Source organism: Marmota marmota, unplaced genomic scaffold, assembly GCF_001458135.2.
Source record: "Marmota marmota marmota unplaced genomic scaffold, marMar, whole genome shotgun sequence".
Lineage (NCBI taxonomy): Eukaryota > Metazoa > Chordata > Mammalia > Rodentia > Sciuridae > Marmota > Marmota marmota.
The window spans coordinates 5,961,122-5,985,554 of NW_026000051.1; the positions used below are offsets into that span (position 1 = coordinate 5,961,122).

A 24,433-nucleotide genomic window follows, 5' to 3' on the forward strand; every position below is an offset into this window, starting at 1 on the left:
CCAGCACTTGTTGTTGTTTGACTTCATGATGGCTGCCAATCTTACTGGAGTGAGATGGTATCTTAGGGTGGTTTTGATTTGCATTTCTCTGCTAGAGATGGTGAGCATTTTTTCATGTACTTATTGATTGATTGTATGTCCTCCTCTGAGAAGTGTCTGTTCAGGTCCTTGGCCCATTTGTTGATTGGGTTATTCGTTTTCTTATTGTTTAATTTTTTGAGTTCTTTGTATACTCTGGATATTAGGGCTCTATCTGAAGTGTGAGGAGTAAAGATTTGTTCCCAGGATGTAGGCTCCCTATTTACCTCTCTTATTGTTTCTTTTGCTGAGAAAAAACTTTTTAGTTTGAGTAAGTCCCATTTGTTGATTCTAGTTATTAATTCTTGTGCTATGGGTGTCCTATTGAGGAATTTGGAGCCCGACCCCACAGTATGTAGATCATAGCCAACTTTTTCTTGTATCAGACGCTGTGTCTCTGATTTGATATCAAGCTCCTTGATCCATTTTGAGTTAACTTTTGTGCATGGCGAGAGAAAGGGATTCAGTTTCATTTTGTTGCATATGGATTTCCAGTTTTCCCAGCACCATTTGTTGAAGATGCTATCCTTCCTCCATTTCATGCTAATTTCCCAAGGCTGGCCTCCAACTTGTCATCCTCCTGCCTTAGCCTCCTACATCACTGTGATTACAGACATGTGCCACCACATCCAGCAAGTTTCATATTTTTATACAACCTAAATAAAAATAAATAACAAAACTATAATATTAATGAAGTATTAATTAATAACCTCAATGCTGATGTTTTCCTGAAATTAAATTGATGATGTTGGGTTCAATGAATGCTAAATGTTTTTCTTGTCGACTTGAGTCTTTTGATTTTCATATGAAATATATTACCTAATTATTTGTTCTTTTAAACAATGAATCTATTTTTAACTATCAGAACATGATTCTAATGGGCCAACAGATTTATAGTGTATCTTTCCCAAATTTTAAATATTCTGTACTAGGAAAGTCTTCTTTGCCTTTGTCCCACCATACTTTTTGCTGGTGTAACCAATTCATGTTCGTTCGCCAAGGTTTGTTTCAAAACTAAAGGTCTTACATCTGAAAGCACCCTCATCCCCCTCGCCACGCTCCCATCCCCTGTAAACTAGGATGATTGGTCAACCTACTTTTTGCTGTCGTTGATTGATTTGTATCTAGGTGGGCTCTCTGCCTGATTGATACCTGTGCAGTGTGCCCTGGGCCCCAAAGAGCACAAATTCCTCAGATATCAGCAAGCATGTTCCAGTGGAGAACCTTGCACCCCCTGAGTTCTCCCACCATTTTTCTCTGTTGAACAAACTATTTTTGTATGCAGTTTGCAGTGGCACCATTTGACCTTTACCAAGTCTATTAGTGATGTTGAATAACTCTAGCTGCTGAAACACACAACCCCCAATCTCAACAGCTTATCCCAGGGGTTAGTAAACTTTTTCTAAAAAGAGCTAAATGATAAATATTTTAGGCTTGTGTGTCATATAGTTTCTGTAACTCAACTCTGCCATTGTAGTATAAGAGTACCAACAGACCACACAGAGGCAATGTGCATAGGACAGATTTGTCAACCTTTGGCTTATTCTAGTAAGTTTCTCTCTTATTCACATATGTCTGACCAGAGTCAGGTCGCTCTCCTGGGTATTTCTTCTCTAAGCAGTGATTCACGGTTCCCTTATTATTGTGAAGAAAGAAAAACATGGAAGATTGAGAGTGACCTACATATCTCATATATGTGCTGGGTGTGCATATTTGTATGTGTAGTGACACATCATAGATATAGACATACACTTTGCTTTTAGTTCAGTGATAATCATATATATGATAATCACACATATATGATTTAAATGGAAGAATTACATCTATAAATTTGATTTTTGTTGAGCTAATATCAAAGTTTTAAATTCTCAAATGGCCTGTGAACTCATCTCTTGACTCTTGAACCACAGAAAATGCTGCTGCAAGGATTAATATTGACTCAGACCCTGATATGTAGGAAGTATTACATATTTACTACTCTTATTTCTGTCAGAGATCTTTTTTTAATCATTCTGAATAATTTACACTAAGATATAAATGGACTTTAACCTTCTTTTGGGTTATTTTTTATTGCATAATTAGTATATATTTGTTATTGAAAAATGAGAAAATAGATCTGTGTTTCTTCATACAAAAGAAGATCTTAAGACTGTGGATGTAGTTGAGGGGTAGAACACTTGCCTAGCAGTGCATAAGGCCCTGGGTTTGATCCCTAGCATCACCCCATCAGCCCCGCACCCCCCCCACGCAAAAAAAAAAAGAAATAAAAAAGAAAGAATTTAAAATTTCCCTTCCTTCTATTATGCAAAGATAATTAATACTTATATTTTATAACTGCTTACATTTTAGAAGAGTAACTAGTTAACTTAAATGAATCCTTATGGACAAATGTTCTGTGGGAAAGAATGGAAGTTAGTTGTTTGGGTCTTCCTGGTACGCCTGGATCTAGCCTTTTCAAGGCCCTTTGGCCCCAGGAAAACTCTGGTCCTGGAGTTGTATTTGAGAAAAGAGAATGGATTATTGTAAATTTGTAAATTAGGAGCCTGCTAATGAAAACTGCCTCCTTAACAAATCTCCTGGTGAATTTCTAAGGTATCCATTGTTCTTGATTGATTTTGGATAGAGCAAATATGTTTCTAAACAGGAATCCCTAAGTTTCTAACTACTGATCACTTTAAGCCTAAACACTGAAGATGGCTGGATATTGGGAGTATGGGAGTGGATTGTAGGTAGGGATAGAAGGGAGGGAGAAGGTGGGAGGAATGGGAGGAGTTTGGGCTTATCCAGGCCAGATAAGAGCTGGATCTCAGATGGTGCCCAACATCGGAAGACTTGCTCCTTGCCAGCAAGGATCAAGCCCAAACCTGCTAATTCTCTAGAACATAGTAAGACGAGGGAGGGACCTGCCCTGTCCAACTCCTTCTTCCATCCCCTAGAACAGGGATAATTCAACCAGCAACTGAACTGAGCTCACAAATAGCAATGACAAAAGCAACTGTGATAGGGTTCTTACATTACATTTGTTGATATTAATGTTTCACACCAGGATCATCCTCTAGAATGGGGAAGGGGTTTTAAGGGAAGAAAAATCAAGGCCACTAAAATGGACAGAACCCCTTAGGTTAGAAGTCAGTAAGAACAGTTAAACTGCCTTCCTAAAGTATGTGCTTTCCTTAAAATATTTAATGGATTAGATGAGCGTGGAGAAGGAACAGTTCTAACTAAGAGCTGCGACTGAATGAAATCCAGTTAGGGTTTTGCTAATGAGTAGAGAGCCATTGGATTAAGAGTGGAAGGTCTTTCACCAGAAACTCGGCCACCCACAGGACTCCCAGAGACTGTCTTGCCTTCTCTTGGCTCTGCAACCAAGGGGAAGGTGAGCTCTTTTTCTTAAAGAGTCATGCCGCAGATTCATTGCTCTTTCCTGCATGAGGGCTTTTCCAGAGAGCCTACAGATAAGTTTGCCTTTTTTGATGGTATCTCCAAAGTATACCCTAAGTGATCAAACCTTTGTTAAACAGTGTGTCATTAGCTTGAAGCCTCCTCTGCTCTTAGATGGCATTGCTGTGTGGTCTGGAAAGGAAGAGGAGGGGGAGAAGAAAGCATTTTTACACCAGTTCATGCTACTAACAGACTTCCTTTCATTTATACCTTATAAGAAACTCATTTTTATAACTAATATAAGCTGAGGGTCAGAGAGAGGCACTTCAAGGTCACACAGTTTGGTAAGAGGCAGAGCTAACATAGAATAAGAAATAAAATAAGATATTGGTGCATTCTTTGTAACCAGGCCTGACAACATGTGTGTAAATTATCCTAGTTATTTACTGTTTGCTCCAGTCATAGAGGACTAACTGTGTGTTTCTTTTCATTCTGTCGAATTAGCAAACATTTTCATTGTCCAGATTGTCCTTATGTGTGGAAATGTAACATATGCAGCCTATTTTATTTTGTATTTGCAAATCTGACTTGATTTCCTTTTTGGCAACAGCTACTGTCTAGAGAAAAGAAAAGATTTTTCTTTGTGTCTGTTTATACTGACAGAAATATTGGAGTAAGTAATAAACATGGAAAGCATTAATTACATACTTCTAAGAATTTAAAGGTCAGACAAGCTAAATATGTATGTTTTGCTCACTGGAATGTTTGTCTACTGAAATTGTGCCAGGATATGCTTTGTTCCTACAATAAAGGCACTCATTTTAAATAGCCATCAACTTACTTTGGTATCCAAAAATTATACCAGATTGTGCTTTAGTCACTATATCTCTTAAAAGTTTAGGGCCCATATTTCTGATGTGAATGTGATTTGTTTCATAATACACCCTCTTTGGCCATGTTTCGTTACTTTGTCTCATTTTGATTTCTTCTGTTCTCCCCTCAGCTTACTTGGAGTCTGTCAGCTGCTGCTATGTACATGTCAGACTCGTGGCTTGTAATGTTTATTAATACAGTGTCAGTCTTGCTGCTGAAAAAACTGTGATGCTTCTCAGAAGGTTGCAATAGAAGGAAGCGTTTGATTTCCAGATTCTGTCTGCACTGCATGGTGAATACATTCTCAGATGTTATGCAGTTCACTGACCTGACAGTTATGGAACCCCGCCTGGGACCCCATTTCAGCAGGACATATTTGAACAGAAACAGTTTGCAAAACTTTACACACTTAAACTCCTGCCAAGGCAAACTGTTAGCCACTTGAGTTTGTTATAAATACCCAGTGGCAGTGGTTGGAAGTAGCCCACGGTGTGTTTTATATTCTGAACTGAATGTGAATGTCTTTGCGGTTATATAGAGTAGTAAATAATTGAGTTTGATTAGGGAGAGGGACCTCATTATCCCCCACCTGTGCCCAGCTGGAAGGGGAGGGTCGAAATGAAGCCATTAGCTGTCTCTCTTACTGGCATCTCAAAGAGCTCAAATACATCTGTGTCTTATTTTCTTTTCTGGCACAATCAGTCGAGCAAGCTAAGCAGGCATGACCGGATTTGGCAAGTCCCAAGGACTCTGGCAAAGATACACAAGGAGAAGGCGGAGGGCAGTCATTTTGGCTTCTCACTGCCCATTAGTCTAGCGAGTTATGTTTTTGGAAAATGTCTGTTTTGAAAAAGAGTACTTTGTCCAATGTCAAACATCACATGCTCACACAATGCGCTTTGATCTTTTTAAAAAAATTTGGTCAATGCAAGGGGAAACAAACTGTGGCATTCACACTCGTATGAACTCTCTTTATGGATAAAGTAATACCCGAAGGACTTACTTTAACGCAGGCATGCTGCAGTTATTACAAGGCTTTCTCTTGCTCATATGTTTTCATCTTCTATCTTGAAGTGCTAGGGAATGAACATGCATAGAAGTGGGACCAGAGCAGGACGGGACCAGAGGAGTGCATCTTCAGCATTGTGCATCTTCAGGACTAGAGGACTAAGCGATGTTCATGGCAGCCTTGTCCCACCTCTAGAAAAGGAGACTGTGGCTCATGAAACGTGGCAACTCCAAGGTCTTTCAAGAAAGGCTCATGTAGGATGTGGGGGTGATCTGGCCGTAACATCTGTCACCCCATCTATCACCAGAGCTGATTTGGCTGATTTGGCTGAGCTGGCTAGTTAAGCAGGTGTCCCCTTCCTCCTTCACTGTTCCATATTCGACCCTCCCAAAGCTGCGCACTCGGTCAGAGAGTATGACCTTCCCCAATAGAGAAGGACTGTCCTTCGGTCAAGGGTATATGTGTAGCTGTGTGCCCCTGCTAGAACCTCCAAACAAGCTCTCAAGAAAGGATCTTATAGGTTGTGTAGTTAGTCTGAGAGTCAGGACATTTATAATCAAAATGAATTTGTTGAAGGGGAGGTCAACAAATTTTCCATGGGTTGGTCAGTTTTCTAGTCTGAAGGATGTGCTTTCTGGAAGTCTCTTCTTTCACCAAGTCCCTGCGCCTCCTTTCTGAGCTGTTGAGGGGTTAAAACAGGTTTCAGAGTCTTGCCATCCTAGGGTTAAGGCTCCTGCACGACTTGTTAGCTATGTAGCTCCTTAACCTGGCCAAACCTCAGCTTCCCTTGCTGTCACACAGGACCAGTAATAGCACCTACCTTTCAGGGAGGGTTATGTAAATAAAGTAAGTGTTCAGTAAATGTTGACTTACCATTGTCTCTCATTACATATTACTTCTCTGTATATGAAGAAAAGTCTGTAAACTCTAATATATTAGTTGTTGCTTAATTAAATATTTCTTCTCTGAGAGGCATTGTGGTAAGCACTTTAGAAGTACAGTCTTTCAGTCCATGAATTATCATCATCCACATTGTCCATGAGAAAATGAAGTCAGAGTGATTATGTTGTTTACCCAATGAAGGCAGAGCTGGGACTTCAAACCAGCCACTTTATTCCAGATCTGGCTGCACTCTGCTGCCTTCTGGTGTTGCCACCATCTTTCTTGGCATGCCGTAACCCTTGCAACAGTGTTTGAGACATCATCCCCACTGGAAAGCTTCTCTAACTCCCCTCACCTGCGTGTGGCTGGATCAAGAGCCCCCAAGTCTCAGCAAGACCCTGAGATTGTCTCTGACTTTGTGCTGATCACAGAGAATTATAATAATTTGTTGGCTTCTTTGACTTTTGCTTCCACTGGACTGTGCTACCTAGTTAGTAGCCATATTTTATATTTCTGGATCCAAAATAGGATCATTAAAGAAGAATGACCTCAGGTGAATTACCTGATGCTGCCGGCTTCAGTTTCTGTAAAATGCTATAATAATATGTATTTTAGGATTGTGTGTGTGTGTGTGTGTGTGTGTGTGTGCACGCGCACACACTTAAAACAGCACTAGGTACATAGTAAACTTCAATAAATAGTAATTGTGGCTATTATTTTTGTGATTGGTAACCAAGGGGCATTGTTAAACATGAACAGTGTATATAGTGTGCTGATCAGAAATCTCTTAATTAACCTCACTGAATTTCTCTGCCCCACAATGAATTTTGACTTCCATCATCTCCATCCACGACAAGTGAGTTAAGTCAAGTTAGAGTACACCAGTGGTTTACTCTCTCAAAAAGGAAGGCTGTGGGGCTGGGATTGTAGCTCAGTGGTAGAACACTTGCATAGCATGCGTGAGGCACTGGGTTCAATTCTCAGCACTGCATGTAAATCAATAAATAAAAAATAAAGGTCCATCAACAACTAAAATAATATTTTCTTTTAACAAAAGGAAGGCTGTGTAAATGGAGCCCCAGCGTACTCTCCTTTGATCCTCAGGGAAGTTTTGCTTCCTGGGCCATTACTTGCTGATAGTGCCCCTAAATGTTGCCACCAAGCCCAGCAAATCAACACATTTTACTGCTCCATTGTTACCAGCTACATGCAATCAGTATTGAGATCTATTCCTCCAGTAAGCAATCTCTGTATAGGAGCATTAAATCTCTGTATAGGAGCATTATGGGACCACACGGAGCCTCTTCTCTTGAGGTGGTGACTTGGATCTTGGGGGTCAAAGAGAACTAACATTAGGAAACGTCTTTGACCAAGTGCCGGCCTTAGTGCCAGGTGCTTGGCATTTGTTGTATATATCAGCCTCATGGCAGTTCTGAGGGGAAGTCGCTTCCTTGTTTCCTGGACGCAGCTGAGGGAAGCATTTAGTCAGCCATGGAATCAGGATTTCAGTCAAAGGGCTTTAACTCCCAGCCCATGTGTTTTCCTCTCCAATATGTTGCCTTCCCACTTGGGTTCTGGTTCCAGATCTATAACCATACAAAGAACCTATGCTTTTCAGATGAATATCTGGGCCCCTGTTTTCTGTGTGTCTTGGGCACCTCTGGTTTCCTGCTTTGTGGAGAAATGCTCCTGTGTTGGGTTAATGCTAGTGTCAGAACTTCCCTATGGCAACTTAGAGGATTTGCACGGGCACAGAGCGAATTCCTCAAGTGAGTAATCTCTTTTTAAAATGCCCGTACATTTTTCAGTGGTTACAGACTTGACAGGGCCTAGCTTTGAATTGACTGAAGCACTCCTGGCAGCATTTAGTCAGCTCCCTGAAGTGGAGTTTCATCTTGGACTAGCACAGGCAGCCCAGGAGCGGTGGAATGCCCTCCTCTGGGAAGCAAGCTGCCTGTCTACAAGGGGAGCAGTTTCTGAGCCAAGAAACTGGGTCTGTATATGGCCTGCCGGTCCGTCTGAGCTGGTCACCTGTGTGCAGGTCACAGCCCAGGGGAAGGAAGGTGGGACTAGTAGCACACATTTGCTTCAGAACCATTGTCTTCTCAGTCTCAGATCCAAAGCCTTCCATGAAATAAGAGTGGCTTTAAAAGATGTATTTCAAAAGACTTTTCAGAAAGCCCATAAAAAACCCTAGATGTAAAGAAATGAGGCATAAAACCCAGACTGTTTGGAAGTCAAGCTGAAAATTGGGGTAGCAAGTCTCCATTTCCACTTATTAAATGGAAGAATAACTTAACAGTAGCATCCAGATGGATTCTGAGAACTCTTTGGTTTTAGAAGCCTTTAGGTGTTTTACTCAGAAGCCCAAGTGCTGCCCACTTGAGCCCCTGCAGTGCTGCGGAGGAGGCACAAGAGCCAACATCTGTGCTGGTCTGGGGGACAAGGAGTGGAGTGTGGGAGTGACTCGAGGAAACTTTCATTAAGTCTGGTGTAGTGTGCATTGTGCGGGGCAGAGCCTCTTTCTCCTCTTAATGTGCAGGTTTTTACAGAAATGGAACCCCAGAGTGAGATACTGCACACTCGCAAAGGCACATTCCGAGTGCCGTGCGTGCCCCTGCCCGTTGCTCTTGTTTTCATTTTCCTCTCGTGAACCTTGCTACCCTGGCTTCAGCACGGAGGCTGTAAAGGAAGATGGAGAGCCGAGTTACCTCAGAATGATCACTATCGTTAACATTCACGGGTGGTTCACTTATCATTCCTGACTGCACAGACATGGCAGCCGCTCGGAAGCGTCCGCAGGTGTAGCATGGTGATACATATTACATTGTGCCACAATGGATTTATGTATTCTGTAACAAAAGAAAAGTGTAATGAAAAAATACAGAAGGTAATCCTTTATTCCTCCACCACACAATTTATCAGTAATGCCTGTGGATGGTAAGTGCCAGGGATTTCCTCTGCTTGCTTTAACCTTGTCACCTAGGTACGTTTTGGTAAAATGACAGAAAAATACAGACTGGGGATTTTCCTCTGTTCAAAAATATTTTAAAAGGACACTTTTAATTTATGGACGTTAGTCCAAACACAAGGCTTCCTTTTGAGCTTTTAGTCTGCCTTTGCTGAAAAAGATGAACACCTTGGCTTGAGGTAAGAATATCAGCCAGTAGCAGATCAGGAAAGAAAGAAAGCATTTTATAAGCAGACTCAGATCTACAGTACTTGAAGTAGAACCCGGATGGGTGGGGAGTTCTTGAGGTCTAGGCAGGACTAGTTTGTGAGTGCCCAAGAACTTGTATTCCCGTTCAGCCCTGCTGGTCCATCGCCCTACATATTGCCACAGATGGAGCACACACTGACTTCCGAGGAGAAAGCTGGGGAAGGCAAATCTGAACGTGGTTGATTGGCATTTGTTCCAAACACACACTGGCCTAGTGCCAGAACAAATACCCCAAGTTTTTAAATGTCCAAGGCACTTTACATTTCAGTACTCTTGCCAAAGGATCACTTATGCATCACTCCCTAAATATAGTTTTTTTTTTTTTTTTTAAAGAGCTATTTCTTATTTTGCTTTGATCAGTAAAATAAACTTTTAAAGATTGTTCTGGGATAGGGTCCAGCTTCTGAGGTAAAGAATGGCCAGGGCTCAGGCATGATTCAGTAACAGAGTGTTCAGTAAAATTAGCTTGACAGTTCTCAGGCCTGCTGTTCGATAGCAAGAACTTGACCAAGTTAAAATGGATGATCATGCTGGCCAGACCAGCATCAGTTTTGCTTTTTAACAAATGGAATGTCAGAGATTAAATAGCCATCCGTATGGAGAGGAGGGTTGTGATATGTCTCTGTATTAGGGAAGCAAATTGGGTTCTTGGTTTTGATATTGGCCCCTCGCCCCTGTGGAGAGCCAGCCACCTGGTTGGGTCCAACCTAGACTTCAGGCCCCTTCCCAGTCTATCCTACCTTTGAGAAGCTTTTCCAGGATTTAGCTTGGGGCTTTGGCTTTTCTTTCAGATTTCTTGTCAATAGGAAGTTCTGCCATGTTTTTTGGCCATGTTCCCCTTTGAGATTCTTACAGGGAAATGGGAATGTGACCAGACTCCTCGTGGCAATTCCCATGTTCCATAGTTGGAAACTTGGGTCCTGCTTGTTACACGAATTACTTGGAATGGTCCCGTTTTGTTCCTTTGCCCAAGCATAGTGGGTAATAGTTAGGATACTTGCTTTTGCAATTAACAGTCTTGGTGAGGTTTATACCTCACCCAGGAGTTGGGCTGCTGTTTTTGACTACTTGTTCTTTAGCTATTTTCCCCTTAGATGAAGCCCCCTACCCCTACCTAATTTGATCGACTAGAAGCTTACAAGTGGTGTTAATTCTTTGTCTTATAATAGTTTGTGCATCAGGTAATATTTTGTTTGTCTTTTTAGGACTAAGTAGATGAAAACATTCCTACTGACATGTACACAAACTCTATATTTAATAATACACATAAAGAGAGATGTATGCTTTGCTAGGCGGTTAAAAAAGCCTTTTCTTTTTCTGCATCTAAATTGCTTTGGGGTGTCCTTTCCCCCAGCCTTCATGATGCTTTTCCTCCAGGGCTTGTTATTCCAATGGCAGGATCTGCCTGCAGTGACATCTGCTGACATGCCAAGTTTACCAATTGTCAGTCCTTGCTGCAGGATTTGACTGAGGAGCCAGCACCAGGAACCCACAGTATTACTGACTCACACAGACCTATTAGTTTCAATTTGAGATGAATCGGGGAAAAAAAAAAATACCCTAACCCTGACCTCTCTTTCATTTGGAACTTCTTATACGTCAGTATCTCCCTCCCTGCATTAGAAGTAGATTAAATTCAACCTATTTTTAGGTAATTGACACTAATAATTGATTTACACTTAGTTTAAAACTTTCTGAAACACGATAAAGATTGTAGTAATGTCCCTCTGGTTGAATGTTTGTGATGATTTAATTTGTCTTTTCCTGCAGAAATGCTGCTCATGGATTCTCCCTCATTCAGGTGGACAACACCAAGGTCACCATGAAGGAGATCTTGCTGAAGGCAGTGAAGCGAAGAAAAGGATCCCAGAAGATATCAGGTGGGAGAGTAGAATCCAACCCAGCAGCAGAAGCTTAACCCTTAGTGAAAAGGGCTGTGTGTAATGGCTGGCTGGGTTGTTTCAGATATCATTGCTAGGAGGTTTGGTTAGCAGGTCTACAGCACCAAAACAAAACACAAATAATTCAACTCCCACCCCTCCCCCCACCAACCAAACCCCGGCTGGGCCTTAGGAAGGGATTGGGTCAGGGACATATGTGTGAAGAATATGTTCATATCAGTTATGGACATTCCGTCATTAATAATTTGTGGTAAATTAAGACAGAGCTACTTGTGTTAACCATTAGTTGATGTAAAGCTGTCTTAAAAACTGAATCAATCCTGAACTTGAATTAATGCTTTTAATTTCATGTTTTCACATAATTTTTCAAAGGAGAACTTTTAATTACTAGTGTTTAAGATATGGAAAAAAATAGAAGAAAAAAATTTCATTTTTACCAAATGAAGACAACCTTTTAAAGATAAGTCACTTTATGGATACAAATACGTATTAGTCTCTTAACTCTTCACTTCCCGACTTGGTGTAGAAAATAGGCTTCTGATCCTAGCTATGATATTTAAAGAATTTAGGGGGAAAATATTGCTGGTATTGAGAAATAATTATCTTGAGAAATAGCTCAAAGATTTGTCATACCACAGACAACTTTAATATAAATCAACCTATGTATGACATGTCAAAGAGCTTTGTAAATAAAAAGACTTCTTAAACACCTGATTTCACCTTTTGGAAAGGATAAAAAAACATTGCTCGTATTGAAGAAAATAGTTTTGTGCTCTTTTTAAGGGAAAGCATATAATCTGTTCCAGATTTAATTAGCTATCTTCAGATGAAAGCTGAAGTTTTAATAAAAGTTAGAAGAGATAACACAGTGAAGGACACGGATGAGCTGTCTCAAGGCCATATTCCAGGGGAACGATAAGAGCTGTAAAAAATGGCAGAGGAGAGCAATTGAATGGAGCAATGAAAATCTGATTCTCATAAAAAAGAGAGAGAGAGAGAGATGCTGGTAGGGGCGGTTGTAGATGAGACCTGCTAGCGTCTGCAAGCAATTTGGATGCTTGCCAGGAGTCATTGTTCACCCTCAGCTGTGGCGGCTCCGTCCAGATGTGCCAACTGCACGTTTCGGCTTTTGCCAGCTGACTGCGCCGTTTGATAACCAGCTCTCTGGATGCCCATCACTGGCCGCAGAGATAGAATTAAATGATGATGATCTTCCCACAAGTTGGGAGAGGAAACAATGCATATAAATCTTGATTTCATCTCAGCATGAGAAGTCTTTATCCATCATCACTCATAATGAACAAGTCGTTAGCTGGGATGAATGGTGTTCTGGTTTTTCCAAACACCTCTTTTGTTCATTTTTTGGGTGACTTTTATCTATTGCGTGGGGGTCAAACCTCTTTGCATTTAGGGGATGATTGAAGAGGCATAGCCTCTCCTTCCCAAGGGAAAGTAGATATTTTGGGGTTCCAGGTGCCAATCAGTAGCTTTTAAAGCGCCTTAGATACTCAGAGATATTTAATAAGCATCCATCCTCCTTTAGAATCTGGGTTCTTTTCTCTTGTTTGTCTCTAAGTTTTTTTTACATGATACATATTTTGTGATGTAATTCTTTATACTCTAAGAATGCAGTATTTTGAATTGTCAAAGAAGGAAGTAGAACTTTTAACCTTCTTAATAGAAATTCTGCTGTCACAGATTTTTCGAGACCATGAAACTCCTATGAAGTTGCCGGGATAAAGCTGAGCCAGTGTCTTTCCTTCTGTCTGCAGCCATCTCTGTCCAATTTTATGCCTGTTTATCCATGTCATCCCCAGCATCCACATTTATCACACACACATTTATTTATGTTCACCTTTGTGTCTGCATTTCTGCCATTTCCTTCAGAGTCTTTGCCATATCCTTGGCAAAGACTTAGTACTCAATATCAGAAAAAGTGATCTGCATTATTTATTCCTTTTCATACTAGAGAAGCCAATTGAGATTGATACATTTACATAAATTACTGTGCATTTTCTTAATCCAAAAAGCTCTTATAATAAGAAGCTCTTTCAATTGCTTTATTAAATGTCTGGTCTCATGATATAAGAGGATCTCTAGTTTGGCTAAGATATTTGCCTAAGGTTAGCACGGTAAAGTCAGAGAATACTTTGGTTTTGAACTTTGTGTGGTGGGTTTCTTTTAGAAGCTGATTAATGAAAAGAGAGAAATCTGATGTCATATAAGGGAGCATAAGTACATTTACTTTTCAGAATCTGTTGGTACTCAAAATTGCTATGAAATACTTAGTGCTTACCCATTATGACACATGAACTTAGTCATGAACTTGGTGGGAAGAGATGCCAAGTTAGAGATACTCGTCCTTTACTTGCTAGTTGTCCCACAGTAGCCTGCCCAGTCTTTGGAAGAAGATGTCTATTATATCTAGAACAGGATCAGAGTGCTTAGCTCTCTGGTCAAGCAGCTTTTAACTGATGGAGTGCAGAACCCTGTTTGTCTCTTTACTATTGTTTTTTAACTTGAGAAGTGGAAAAATGCCACCTGAAATAAAGTAACACGTGTGGGCCCTGTAAAGTTAGTAGTTCCCATGCTGTTCATTAGCTGTTAGTTAATATTAGAATAAGATTTCAGAAATTCTTTGGTAAACTAACAGTGAACTTCTATCTTGTTCCCGAATAACCACACAGCACTTCATTTAATTGTAACAATGAATTAAGAATTTGAACTATTTCATATTAAATCAAAATGTGGGATTAATGATAGTCCTGATATTTAAATACTTTATTGTCCTTCCCTCTGGCACTTGCTATTTGTAAAAATATCAGAAAGTACTATATGTTTGAGCAGAAATTCTTCTTTGTTTAGGTAAATTGCTTCATCCATAGAAACACAGAGGGCTTTAAAATATTTTTGCTTTTTATGATAGAATACCATTACAAACACTTGTAACTAATCCAAATTTTGACTTGCATTACTTGTATTATTTCATAGAATCACTATTTGTAAACACTACAGGGCTTTTTCCTGTTGATATTCATGTACTTAGCTATAGGGGTCTTTGCACAGTGTGTTCCAGTCAGTTCTTTGCTAAGGCCCATTTTTTAAAGTCTACTTTTAAAGTTTCTTTTAGAAGTTTCTCTGTAGCTTTTCATTTTATTTCTGACCTATTGACATTTGGAATCTACATGCATTGCTAGGAAGTTCCCACTATTGGAGAAAATAGTAAATGGAGAATCAGTTTTCAGAAGAATTTGATGAGATCTTTTTACTAATTTAAATAGTTACATGGGTGAGTTTTTGACACAGTGAAATAACCTGTTAGGCCCCTGGATTCAGCCAGCAAAATATACTCACCTGTTTAGTAAATAAAGACCTCAGTTCATCGGATCTCCCTCTGTCAAGGTCACCTGCTTGAACAGTGACCTCATGAGCTTCTCAGTGTTTCGTTTATTGTTGTTTAGAAATACTATTACCCACTGGTCTCCTAAAGCTTGATGTTGGCTATGACAGAGACATGGTTGAGAAATGGAGGCAGATCAGTTTCAATTTTAACACTGACCCAGGGAATACAGGTACCTCTTGATCTACAAGAGAGAAGGCTTCACAGTGGGATTAACCAAGCAGAGTAGAATTCTGTATTGCTGATTCAGTATTCATTCTCATTATGAAATGGAGGTGCTTTTCTCTATTATCTGCTGAGAGGTGAACAGAAGCAAATTCACTTTTCCTTACCCCTATCTTCTTGCCTTTTGATGTGAAAGATAAATTTTTATTAGTGTGGAGATCCTTTTTAAAAGTTCTGCTATTATAAACCTTGTGACGTGCATTCCTACTGTCTTATAAAATTTCACCTATAACACTCAAAAGGAAAGTGTTAGCTTTGTCAAATGAATGCCCTCTTAACATCTCTAGTTATATTAAGTTACAGAGCACCCATTGCTTGCTAGTTAGATCTGATCTCACAAGACTGCCTAGAATGTCACCAGGGTGTTCCCTGAAGCACAGTAGGGAATTCCCTAAAGTACTGCCAGCAGCAGAAAGAGGAAGCAAATATCTACCACAGGGTGTGGGGTTCTGGTCTGAGGGATACTAATAATGGCATCATTGGATTTTTAAAAATTCGTGTAAAAATCTACATATTTATCCATAACACATTGTAGCTCTGGGGTACATTCCCTCTTTGTGTACCCCCATATATTAGACCTGTGTCCGATCAAGGAAGCAGTGGTGAGGATCCACAAGACCCTTGCTGAGGAGGACTTTGTGTTCTAGAGAGAAAGTAAGAATAAAGGCCTGAAAGGGTGAAGAATAGCTTGCAGGAAAACTCACTGCATCCTGTTTGGTGTTTAGGGAACTCCTCTTCTGAGAAATTCACATAATGACCTTCATTAGAGACTGTGGAGAGGGCAGTGCCATTCAAAGCAGTGGCTTACCATATGTAAGGATAAAGAGAACATTTAGATTACTTTGCAGTTGAATTTACTTAACTTCTCCCCACCCAAAATTGTAGTAAAATTGACTTACAATAAGTGCCCAGCATAGGATACAGTCATCCACCCAATCACCAAACTACTATCCACTTGTCAGTCTTGAATTTTTCCCTGCTCTGTCTCCCCATGTCTTAACCATTAGCAAAGATACCTTGATCAGTTTTACCTCTAGAATATATCCTGAATCCATTCAGTCATTTTCATCTTCATTGGATAAGTCCAAGTTACTGAGACTTTCTTCTGAACTGTTGAAAATAGCACCCTGGCTGGTTTTCTTGCTTCTGTTCTTAAGCACTTTCTAGTGATCAGAGATACCTTCTGAAATATGAATCAGATGATATATGCTCCAGACCCTTCACTGACTTACTGACTTCAGTTGCATTCAGAAAAAAATTCAAACTTCCAACCACTGAGTCTTTAAAAAGAGGGGAAGAGACATGCAGACACAAAGAAAGAAAAGAACTGGAAAGAAATGTGGGGGTGGAGTGTGTGTGTCTGTGTGTGTGTGTGTGTGTGTGTGTGTACAGAATTAATGGTTACAGTGTGATGGATAAGATCAAACAGACCAGGCGAAGGGGAGGAATTTAGAGCCTGTGGCCCTGCGTGGACCTGCTGGAGCATAATGGGCTGCAACAGGGCTAGTTTGCAATTCTGTACATCCTAGGTCTATTTCACTCCAGACAGACCTAGAAAGTCGTATGCAAATGAGTTTGTTGTTTATCAAGACTGTTTAAAAGGGGCTTTGTGTCAGAGGAAGAGCTGGTCTTTCCAAAAGCAGGATCTGTTTTCCAAGGGGAGTGAGGGCTGATATACTAAGCACCTTTGTGTACTTCAGATATTATCTCATTTAATCTGCATGACATACCCAGAAAGCAGAGTTGATTATACCTGTTTTATAGATGAGACTTCAGAAATATAAAAAAGTGGATGGAGGGTTGGGGATGTAGCATTGTGGTGGAGCACTTGCCTAACACACAGTGTGCCCTGCCTTTCATCCCCCAGCACTGAAGGGGGAAAAAAAAAAAAGGTGAACAGAAAAGCTGGGTACAGTGGCCCATGCCTGTAACCCCAGCTGAGGCAGGAGGATAGCAAGTTCCAGACCAGTCTAGGCAACTTAGCAAGACCCTGTCTCAAAATAAAAATAGGAAATAACTCAGTGGTGGAGCACCCCTGGGTTCAGTCCCCAGTGACACACACATACACACACACACAGTGCATTTTAGAATCAAGGAACTCTGATAACTACATGTGTAATCAGGTTCTTCTCCCATCCTCTCTTTCCCCAGCCTTGAGAGAAGTTACCCAAATTTCCATAGTAAGTAAATGGTGAATCTAAATTGAAGCCCAGACATTTTTGACCTCAGAGCTCATAGTCTTTTTATTTGTACCATGTTGCTTATTAGAACCCTAATGGGAAAACAAATTTAAAATTCTGTAAACAGAAATGTTCATTGATTGTGAGATCTAAATGCACTAGGGAAGAGCCGCATTTAAAGGAACCCTGTGGTGAATCTGGATATAAAGCCAGGAATTCTTTTTGTAATTGCACAGTTTGTCTGTATTGGTGTCAGTTTTAATGTTTTATGTCTAGCTTTCTTAAAGCAACATACACCTGGCCTGAGCTGCCCTATTAAGAAGAGAAACCCATATATGTTGTAGATGGAGTCAGATTTTTAAAACTCTTTTGTCTTTGAAATGCTATCTGTGGCTCAAGTAAGCTGAACAATCTTCTGACAATAGGGTCAAACAGAGACCTACTTCATGTCTAAGTGTAAAGAGAAAACCCAAGGTCCTTTGTTCTTTGGAGATAGAGTTTGTAAGCCAGGGACACAGAAGTATAGTTTCCTTATGCTATAGCAAGTAATCATAAAGAGGAAAAAGAGGAAGAAAAGGTAAATAGGGCTATTTAAGTGTTTGTTTGTTTGTTTGTTTACTCAAAGAGGTAGTAATTTCTGCAGACAACTCCTCTTCCTTATGAAGGAATAAATAATCATGTTGATGCCACTCATGCTGGGAGCTGAGGAAGAAATCAAGAACTGATACTTGGTATCTAGTAACCCAGTGGCAAAATGATACAGTAAATTAGGGCTTCTAAGGTGTTTAAATGTGTAAGGTGGAAGCACCCCAGGCAAGAAGCTCCAAGGTAAATATTCCTCCTCACCTCCTCTCCCTGCCTCATTATCTTGTTGTTTCATCTCACCTGAGCCTCCCTCTGTCTGGAGTGCTCTGAGGCTCCTGATGGATCTTCTTCAGTATAGAACAGAGCACGTTAAAGATGGCATTGCAGTCAAGTATTTTATCTAGAAAGCCTGGAAATTTAGAGAATTTATGTCAAGCAAAAATCTTTTGGAACCACTTCAGAGACCCAATTATTTTAGAAGGGTGTTATGAGCTCTCGCAACTGCCACATCAGAAAAACTTGAAATATATCATTCGCCAAAACTACATTTGACCAGCATTTACTCTTCCTGCTAGTTGCTAATCTTTCAGAAGTTCCTTTTCCATTACAAAATCTATTCATTCACTTCATCTGGGGCAGTCAGAAGCATGGATTAGATTAATGAAAAAGCAGAATGAAAGGAAGAGAAAAGACATACACTTCAAGAGGCTCTGTAATAGTGTAGAGGCACACACAGCCTTTCTAGTTAAATTTATTTAACTCTCTTTTCCTAGGTCCACTGAGGGCTAATTCTAGAGCACTACTAATTTAATAATAGGCACTTAAGAAATACTAGTATATTAGATGTACATGTTGATTATAAACTATATTCTTATTTTAGAAATGTTTAAAATGTTTTTTAGAATCTATCTTAGAGTTAGGGGTCTGTAGGACTGCATAATCACACATTTAACCTCTGGGCCCCAATTGCCTCAGTTCTAATGCAGGACAGGGTGAGCGGGGAAGGACTCACGGAGGCGGTGGACTGTGTGCACTTTTAGGCTCTGTTTGGCTTTGAGGTGCTGCTTAGTTCAGTAATCATCATCGAATGCTACCTGCTCTGTGCCAGTGCTATACTAGAAATAGGTGGAAAACTTGATGAGAACACACAAAAAGAGGCACCCAAACATGGAAAATCCATGAGCAGGGCAGAAGCATACAGGCCACTAAAGCAGTGCAGATGAGAAGGAAGTGCAGTATGTAACACAACCTGGTGGGCAGGGCTGAGAAAAGGCACTTCAGAATGGTTTCCATGAAGGTTTTTTGGAGATTAATTAGAAGTTTGGTGGATGGCTAAATGAGAAGAACGTTCCAGGCAGAAGAGACCATGTATTTTGAGATGTAGTCATAAAACAGAAGTTCTGTGCAAGAAGGGGACAGAGGCTGAACTACAGAGGTTAGTCAGGAGCTAGATCCAACCAATCTTGGCCTGATGGTGTCCCCAAACCTGAAAGAGGTGCCTTCATTTATTGGAGCTTATTACATAATAAGCACTTGTGGGCACTAGGGATTTTGGATAGACCAAGAAATGATTCTGACCCTCAGAGAGCTGGCTGTCTAGTTGTGGAAACAAGCATATAAACAGGTAATAATAACACCATGCATATGACAAATGGAAGTAAGTTCAGGCCTGAGTGCTCTTGGAAGGAGGGCAGCCCTGGTGCAGTCAGGGACGGCTGTCTTGAGCATGTTATTTGTCTGAGGGCTGAAGAGGAATAGAAATGAGCTAGGCAGAGAGGGAGGGGAAAGAACATTCAGCTGAAGGAAGGAAGTCACAGGTAGCTCAGCATCATGAGCTGGAGAGCAGGGCACGATGAGACTGAAGTGATCATTTGGGGGCTCGGTCATGTTTGTGAAATGTGTTAAATTTGAACTTTATTCTGAAGGCAGAGGGGGACCATTGAAAAGAGGGCAATATAGTCAGAATTTCTTTCCAAATAAACACCATCAGCATTGTACAAGTGTATTAGAGGCCAGAGAATATGAGAAGAGCACCTGTGCAGAGGCTCCTGAGGAACCTGTCCAACAGATGATGACTAAGGTGTGGAGAAGACAAGAAGGTGTTCTGTTCAGGAAGTAGTGGGATAGACACCTTGGTAAAAGTCTGGTATCTTTTACTAGAGCTGAATGCGCAATTTGGGAGAATTGAAATAGCTGAGATCTGCAGCCGGATCTCCTGGGATTAATTTCAGAAGAAGGTGGTGGTAGAGATAGGCTTGAAAACAATTTTCTAATAAAGTTAAATAATTGAAAAAAATGAAATAATTCGGAGGTGTACAGATAGTCCAGGACATGCAATAAATGTTTGTTAAATGGACTCATGAAATAAGTGTGTATGTGGAAAGGGTTTTTTGGTTTTTTGGTAGTGATACCACACAATATATGAGTTTACATTTGCTTTTTTTTTTATTCAGTAATATGTGATTAGCATTATTCTATAGGACATCATGTATTTTTAAATTTTTCTATATTTAACTCTATTGAAAGATACCTCAATTATTTCAAAATATTCTGTATACAAAAAACATTCAGTGAACAACCTTGAATGAATGATATTCATTGCACATTTGTGCTGGATTTTAAATACAGAGCTGCTTGTCAGAAGTTTGCTTATTTAAAGTGTTGAAAAAACAAATTGCCCTTCAAGAAGTTTTTACTTACTCTGTCACTCCCAAAAATATATGAGAGCACTTCCCTCCCACCCTGTTACCAACACTAGATGTTATTGGTCTTTAATTTTTGCCAAACTGATAGTTAGTGGTTAGTATTTTATTTTAATTTGCATATCTGGGTCTTTATTGTGGCTAAGTGTTTTTAATGTGTTCATTAGCCACCTCTCTTTCTAAAAGATATAAGTTAGTCAGGTTTTTTAGTGGGAAAAGGAATTGAGAAAAAGTCTAATTTCAGAAAACTGTTTTTAAGATGTGCTCTGAAATTTAGAATACCATTTTTCCCCAGGAAGCCTCCCGCTCTTTCTGCCCAAGCAGGTGCACAAGTGCACGCAGTTGCGTGTGTGCACACACTCAGACCAGGCAGTTTCACTTGTTACCTGCTAGCCTTTGATCATCAACAAAGCTTTTGTTTATGTGTTCAGAAAGGTCTGTCTGGTAATTTACCAGACTCCAGTTCACCTCATTTGAGACCTTATGTTACTTGCTTGCTTTGTCATCAAAACTAATTATTAAAAAAGATTGTCAATAAAATTTTATTAACTACTTTGTTTTAGGTTTGTACATACATATATATATATAACACATCAGAATCTAGAAATCAGAAATTTAGACCAAAAGTTGTCATCCTTAACAGGTTTGTTTGGGGGAGGCATGTCTGAGGACAAGTCTGGCAGCATTATGAACAGCACTGGCACCAAGGGCAACTGTAGGGGGTTAATGGGGACCCTGCATCATTCCTTGCCATGTGCCTGGTGAGTAAACTCCTAGAAGTTTCCGGGAATGGTAGCAAGTGAGGAAAGGCTGTAACCAACAATCAGTGTCACAAAGTGGGGATGACTAATTTGCTGAGGACCCCATTGAGACAGATGTTTAATTAGCTGAAGTCAGAGTGGATAAATTGGGAGAGGACTGCCTATGCAGGGAGATGCCTTTTCCCTCATCTCTCATTTAACCATTTTGTTGTTGTTGTTATTGTTGTCCTTAACATTTTCTTTTTGAAGGCAGCATCCTTAGATTGAGGGGAGAAGAGAAGGTAGAAAGTACCAAGGGAATAATTTTTATTTAATTACATTCTACTTAAAACTTACTGTAATCCAGGTATTTTTGTATTTAACCTTTACAAAAGACCTTGTGAGATGAGATGGGCATTATCTTTGTGTTCTTTTTTTTTTTTTTCAGTCAAGAAAACTGAGGATATATATAAAATAGAAGATATGTATACACACATACACACACACCTATGCATATATAGTGTGTGTGTGTGCATGCACATGCATTTTGCTAGTAAGTAATCTTGATGAAATTTGACTCTTTTTTTTTTTAATATTTTTTAGTTGTTGATGGACTTTTATTTTCACTTATTTGTATGTGGTGCTGAGAATCAAACCCAGTGCCTCATGCATGCTAGGCAAGTGCTGTACCACTGAGCCACAACCCCAACCCTGAAATTTGATTCTTGATCCCTGTGTGTTTTTCCCTATATCACAGCTTCCTCAGTTAAAATGGAAGACTGATCCAGAGCTCTCTGGAGTCAGGGTAATAGTAAGGATTTAATCTGTATAATGACAGGGAATCTAAGTATTGGCAGGAGCTGGGATCAAACAGGTATATGTCCTTGTTAAAACTGTCAAATTGTATTAATGAGATTTGTGCATATCATCATTTGTAAATTTAACCCAGAAGTAAAAAGAAAATCTTAAACATCAGACTGGAGTTAATGGTTTCCTCACTAAAGTATTTAGAGCAAATGTACTGGTGTCTGTTCCTTGCTTCAAATGCATTTTTAAAAATAGAATGGATTGATGGGTCCATATGTGATGAAGCTAATATGGTACATTGTTCATTGTAGGACCTAGGTGGTAGGTTTTCAATGTGTAGCTGTCTCAACTTTCCTGTGAAAAGAAACTGCTCATAATAAAATAGGAAAAACTCTCCAAAATTAAAAATATAATTTAGACTTAGCTGATATTAATGGGAATTTCACACACACATACATATATATGCTTGTGGCAAAGAAAACAGTAATCTTTTCTTTAGGATATTTTATTTTTCATTACCTAATATGTTAAATAACATGTTTGAGGTCACAGTTTCTGCCATTGACCTTTGGTTTTAAGTTGTGAAGATATTACAGTGTAATAATGGTTACCACTTACTGATACCTGGTCTGCTAAACACTTTTTTCCATTACATTCTAATTCTTAAAAACAACTATTTGGATTGCTTGTTATTTTTGTTTTAAGAGAGAACTGAAGCTCAGAGGCTGTAGAAACTTGTGAAGGTCGCACAATCTAGTGGGAGAGCTGAGATGTAAACCCTTATTTCCACAGGCCATCCTGTTCCCTACTGTGCTCCCACTGGGTAAGGTTGCAAACCCAAGCTCAGAGGAGGCAGGTGTACTTTTCTCCCTAGAAACACCAATGACACCTTCTTATTTGGGTGTGGCAGCATGAGTGGATGGAAAGGACATAGTCTTTGGAACCAAACCAGCTCAAGTCCTCAGCCCAGCTGTACCTTTCACAAGCCGTGAAGTTAGGCAAGTCATCATCCCTTCCCCCCTCAGCTATCTTTTCTGAAATAAGGGTAATAATAACTACCTCTCAGCGTTGTGGTTTTGAATGGACTCATTAAAAACCCAGTCTATAAAAGTGCTCACTGGATCTCAGCTGCTGTCATCCCTTTTGCCACCACTGTGCCAGGTACACCAGGAAACCTGGCTTTGTCTGCAGGATTCAGTTTGTTTCCTTTTCTACACATGAGACTTGGCCTTCTCCTGCACTTGTTGTTTTCCAGTATATTAAGTCTATGGAAAGTGTGTCCCCTGTGACGGAATGAGCCCTTGGATTGTGTTTGAATTTGATTCTGCTGGAAGCACTGTTTATTTTGAACAAAAAGAAAACTAGATCCAGAGAGTGAGCTCTCATGATTTTTAACTAATAAGGTAACCATACCCTATATAGGGGGTGGGTTAATTATCCCAAAGCTCCTTCATCATGTGGCTTATACCAGCAAATTTGATTTCCTAGGCCAAATATTCTAAAGTGAGCAAACTATAATTGCCTGTAACAAATTTATTTACCTAGTGATTTTTAAAGTTTTTGTATTAATAGTTTAGTACTTTCCAGAGCCTATTGCTTCTTCTCAAAAAACATTTAGAAGAAGACATGTACTAAAACATCAATGTGATTTTGGAGAGAATGATTATAGAATACACAGAAGCTTGGAGTGCTGCATCTGCCCCTTACATCTCTACAGCCTCAAGGAAGAGCCTGTCTGTCCTAGCAGAAGGCCCTTTCTCCAAGTGGTTCCTGTGTTTATCCTGTTAGTGGCTATAAGGAAAACTCTTCCTCCACCAAGACTAGTTTTAGCTATTTTCCAAGAAAAACTGTTGCTTCAGAAGAGTAACCTTACTCCAGAGATGACTTTGAGACTTGCCAGGGACCTAAGACACCTCATTCCTGTCCCACTGCTTTCAGAGGCCTGACACCAGAGCAGTCTTCCCCCAAAAGCAATTTAAAAGACAGTTTTTAACAACTGCAATAATGTTGTGTAGAATTTTCCTTTTTGAGTCAAATAGTGGCACTTTCTCTTGCGTATCTATAACAACGTTAAATACGTTAAGGGGGAAAATAAGAAGAAGAAAAGTAGCTAGTCAGAGGATATTTTTTCTGCCTTGCAGTGACAATATCCAGAGACAAAGATCAGGCAAATGGCACTAGCTGAGCACAGGGAGGTAGGTCTGGAAGGGGAGGTATGAGCATCCCCCTCTCTAGTTCACTAGCTGCTGATCACAGTCAGTGAGGCGTGTGGATGCCAGTGTCATCCAACCAATTTTTCAAACAAAATCGGTGAGATGTGATTAAAGCTGAAGTGCTGCAAAAGATACAAGGTGGTCTATTGGAACTCTTCAGTCTTCCTGGAAACTGTCACCACATGATCGTAGAAATATCAAATCATAGCAAAACTCAGCTAGCTTACTCGCTTGCTT

General features: G+C 39.9%; 1 protein-coding gene across 9 annotated transcripts in view; it reads left to right on the forward strand.

Moving 5' to 3' along the window:
• Mapkap1 (MAPK associated protein 1) overlaps positions 1 to 24,433 on the forward strand; it is a 231,631-nt gene that overhangs the window by 127,443 nt on the left and 79,755 nt on the right. For all 9 annotated transcript variants that reach the window (XM_015497581.2, XM_015497584.2, XM_048813043.1 and 6 more), the window contains one exon: positions 11,214 to 11,323. In XM_015497581.2, coding sequence (XP_015353067.1) covers positions 11,214 to 11,323 — 110 coding nt within the window. The remainder of the gene's footprint in view (positions 1 to 11,213; positions 11,324 to 24,433) is intronic.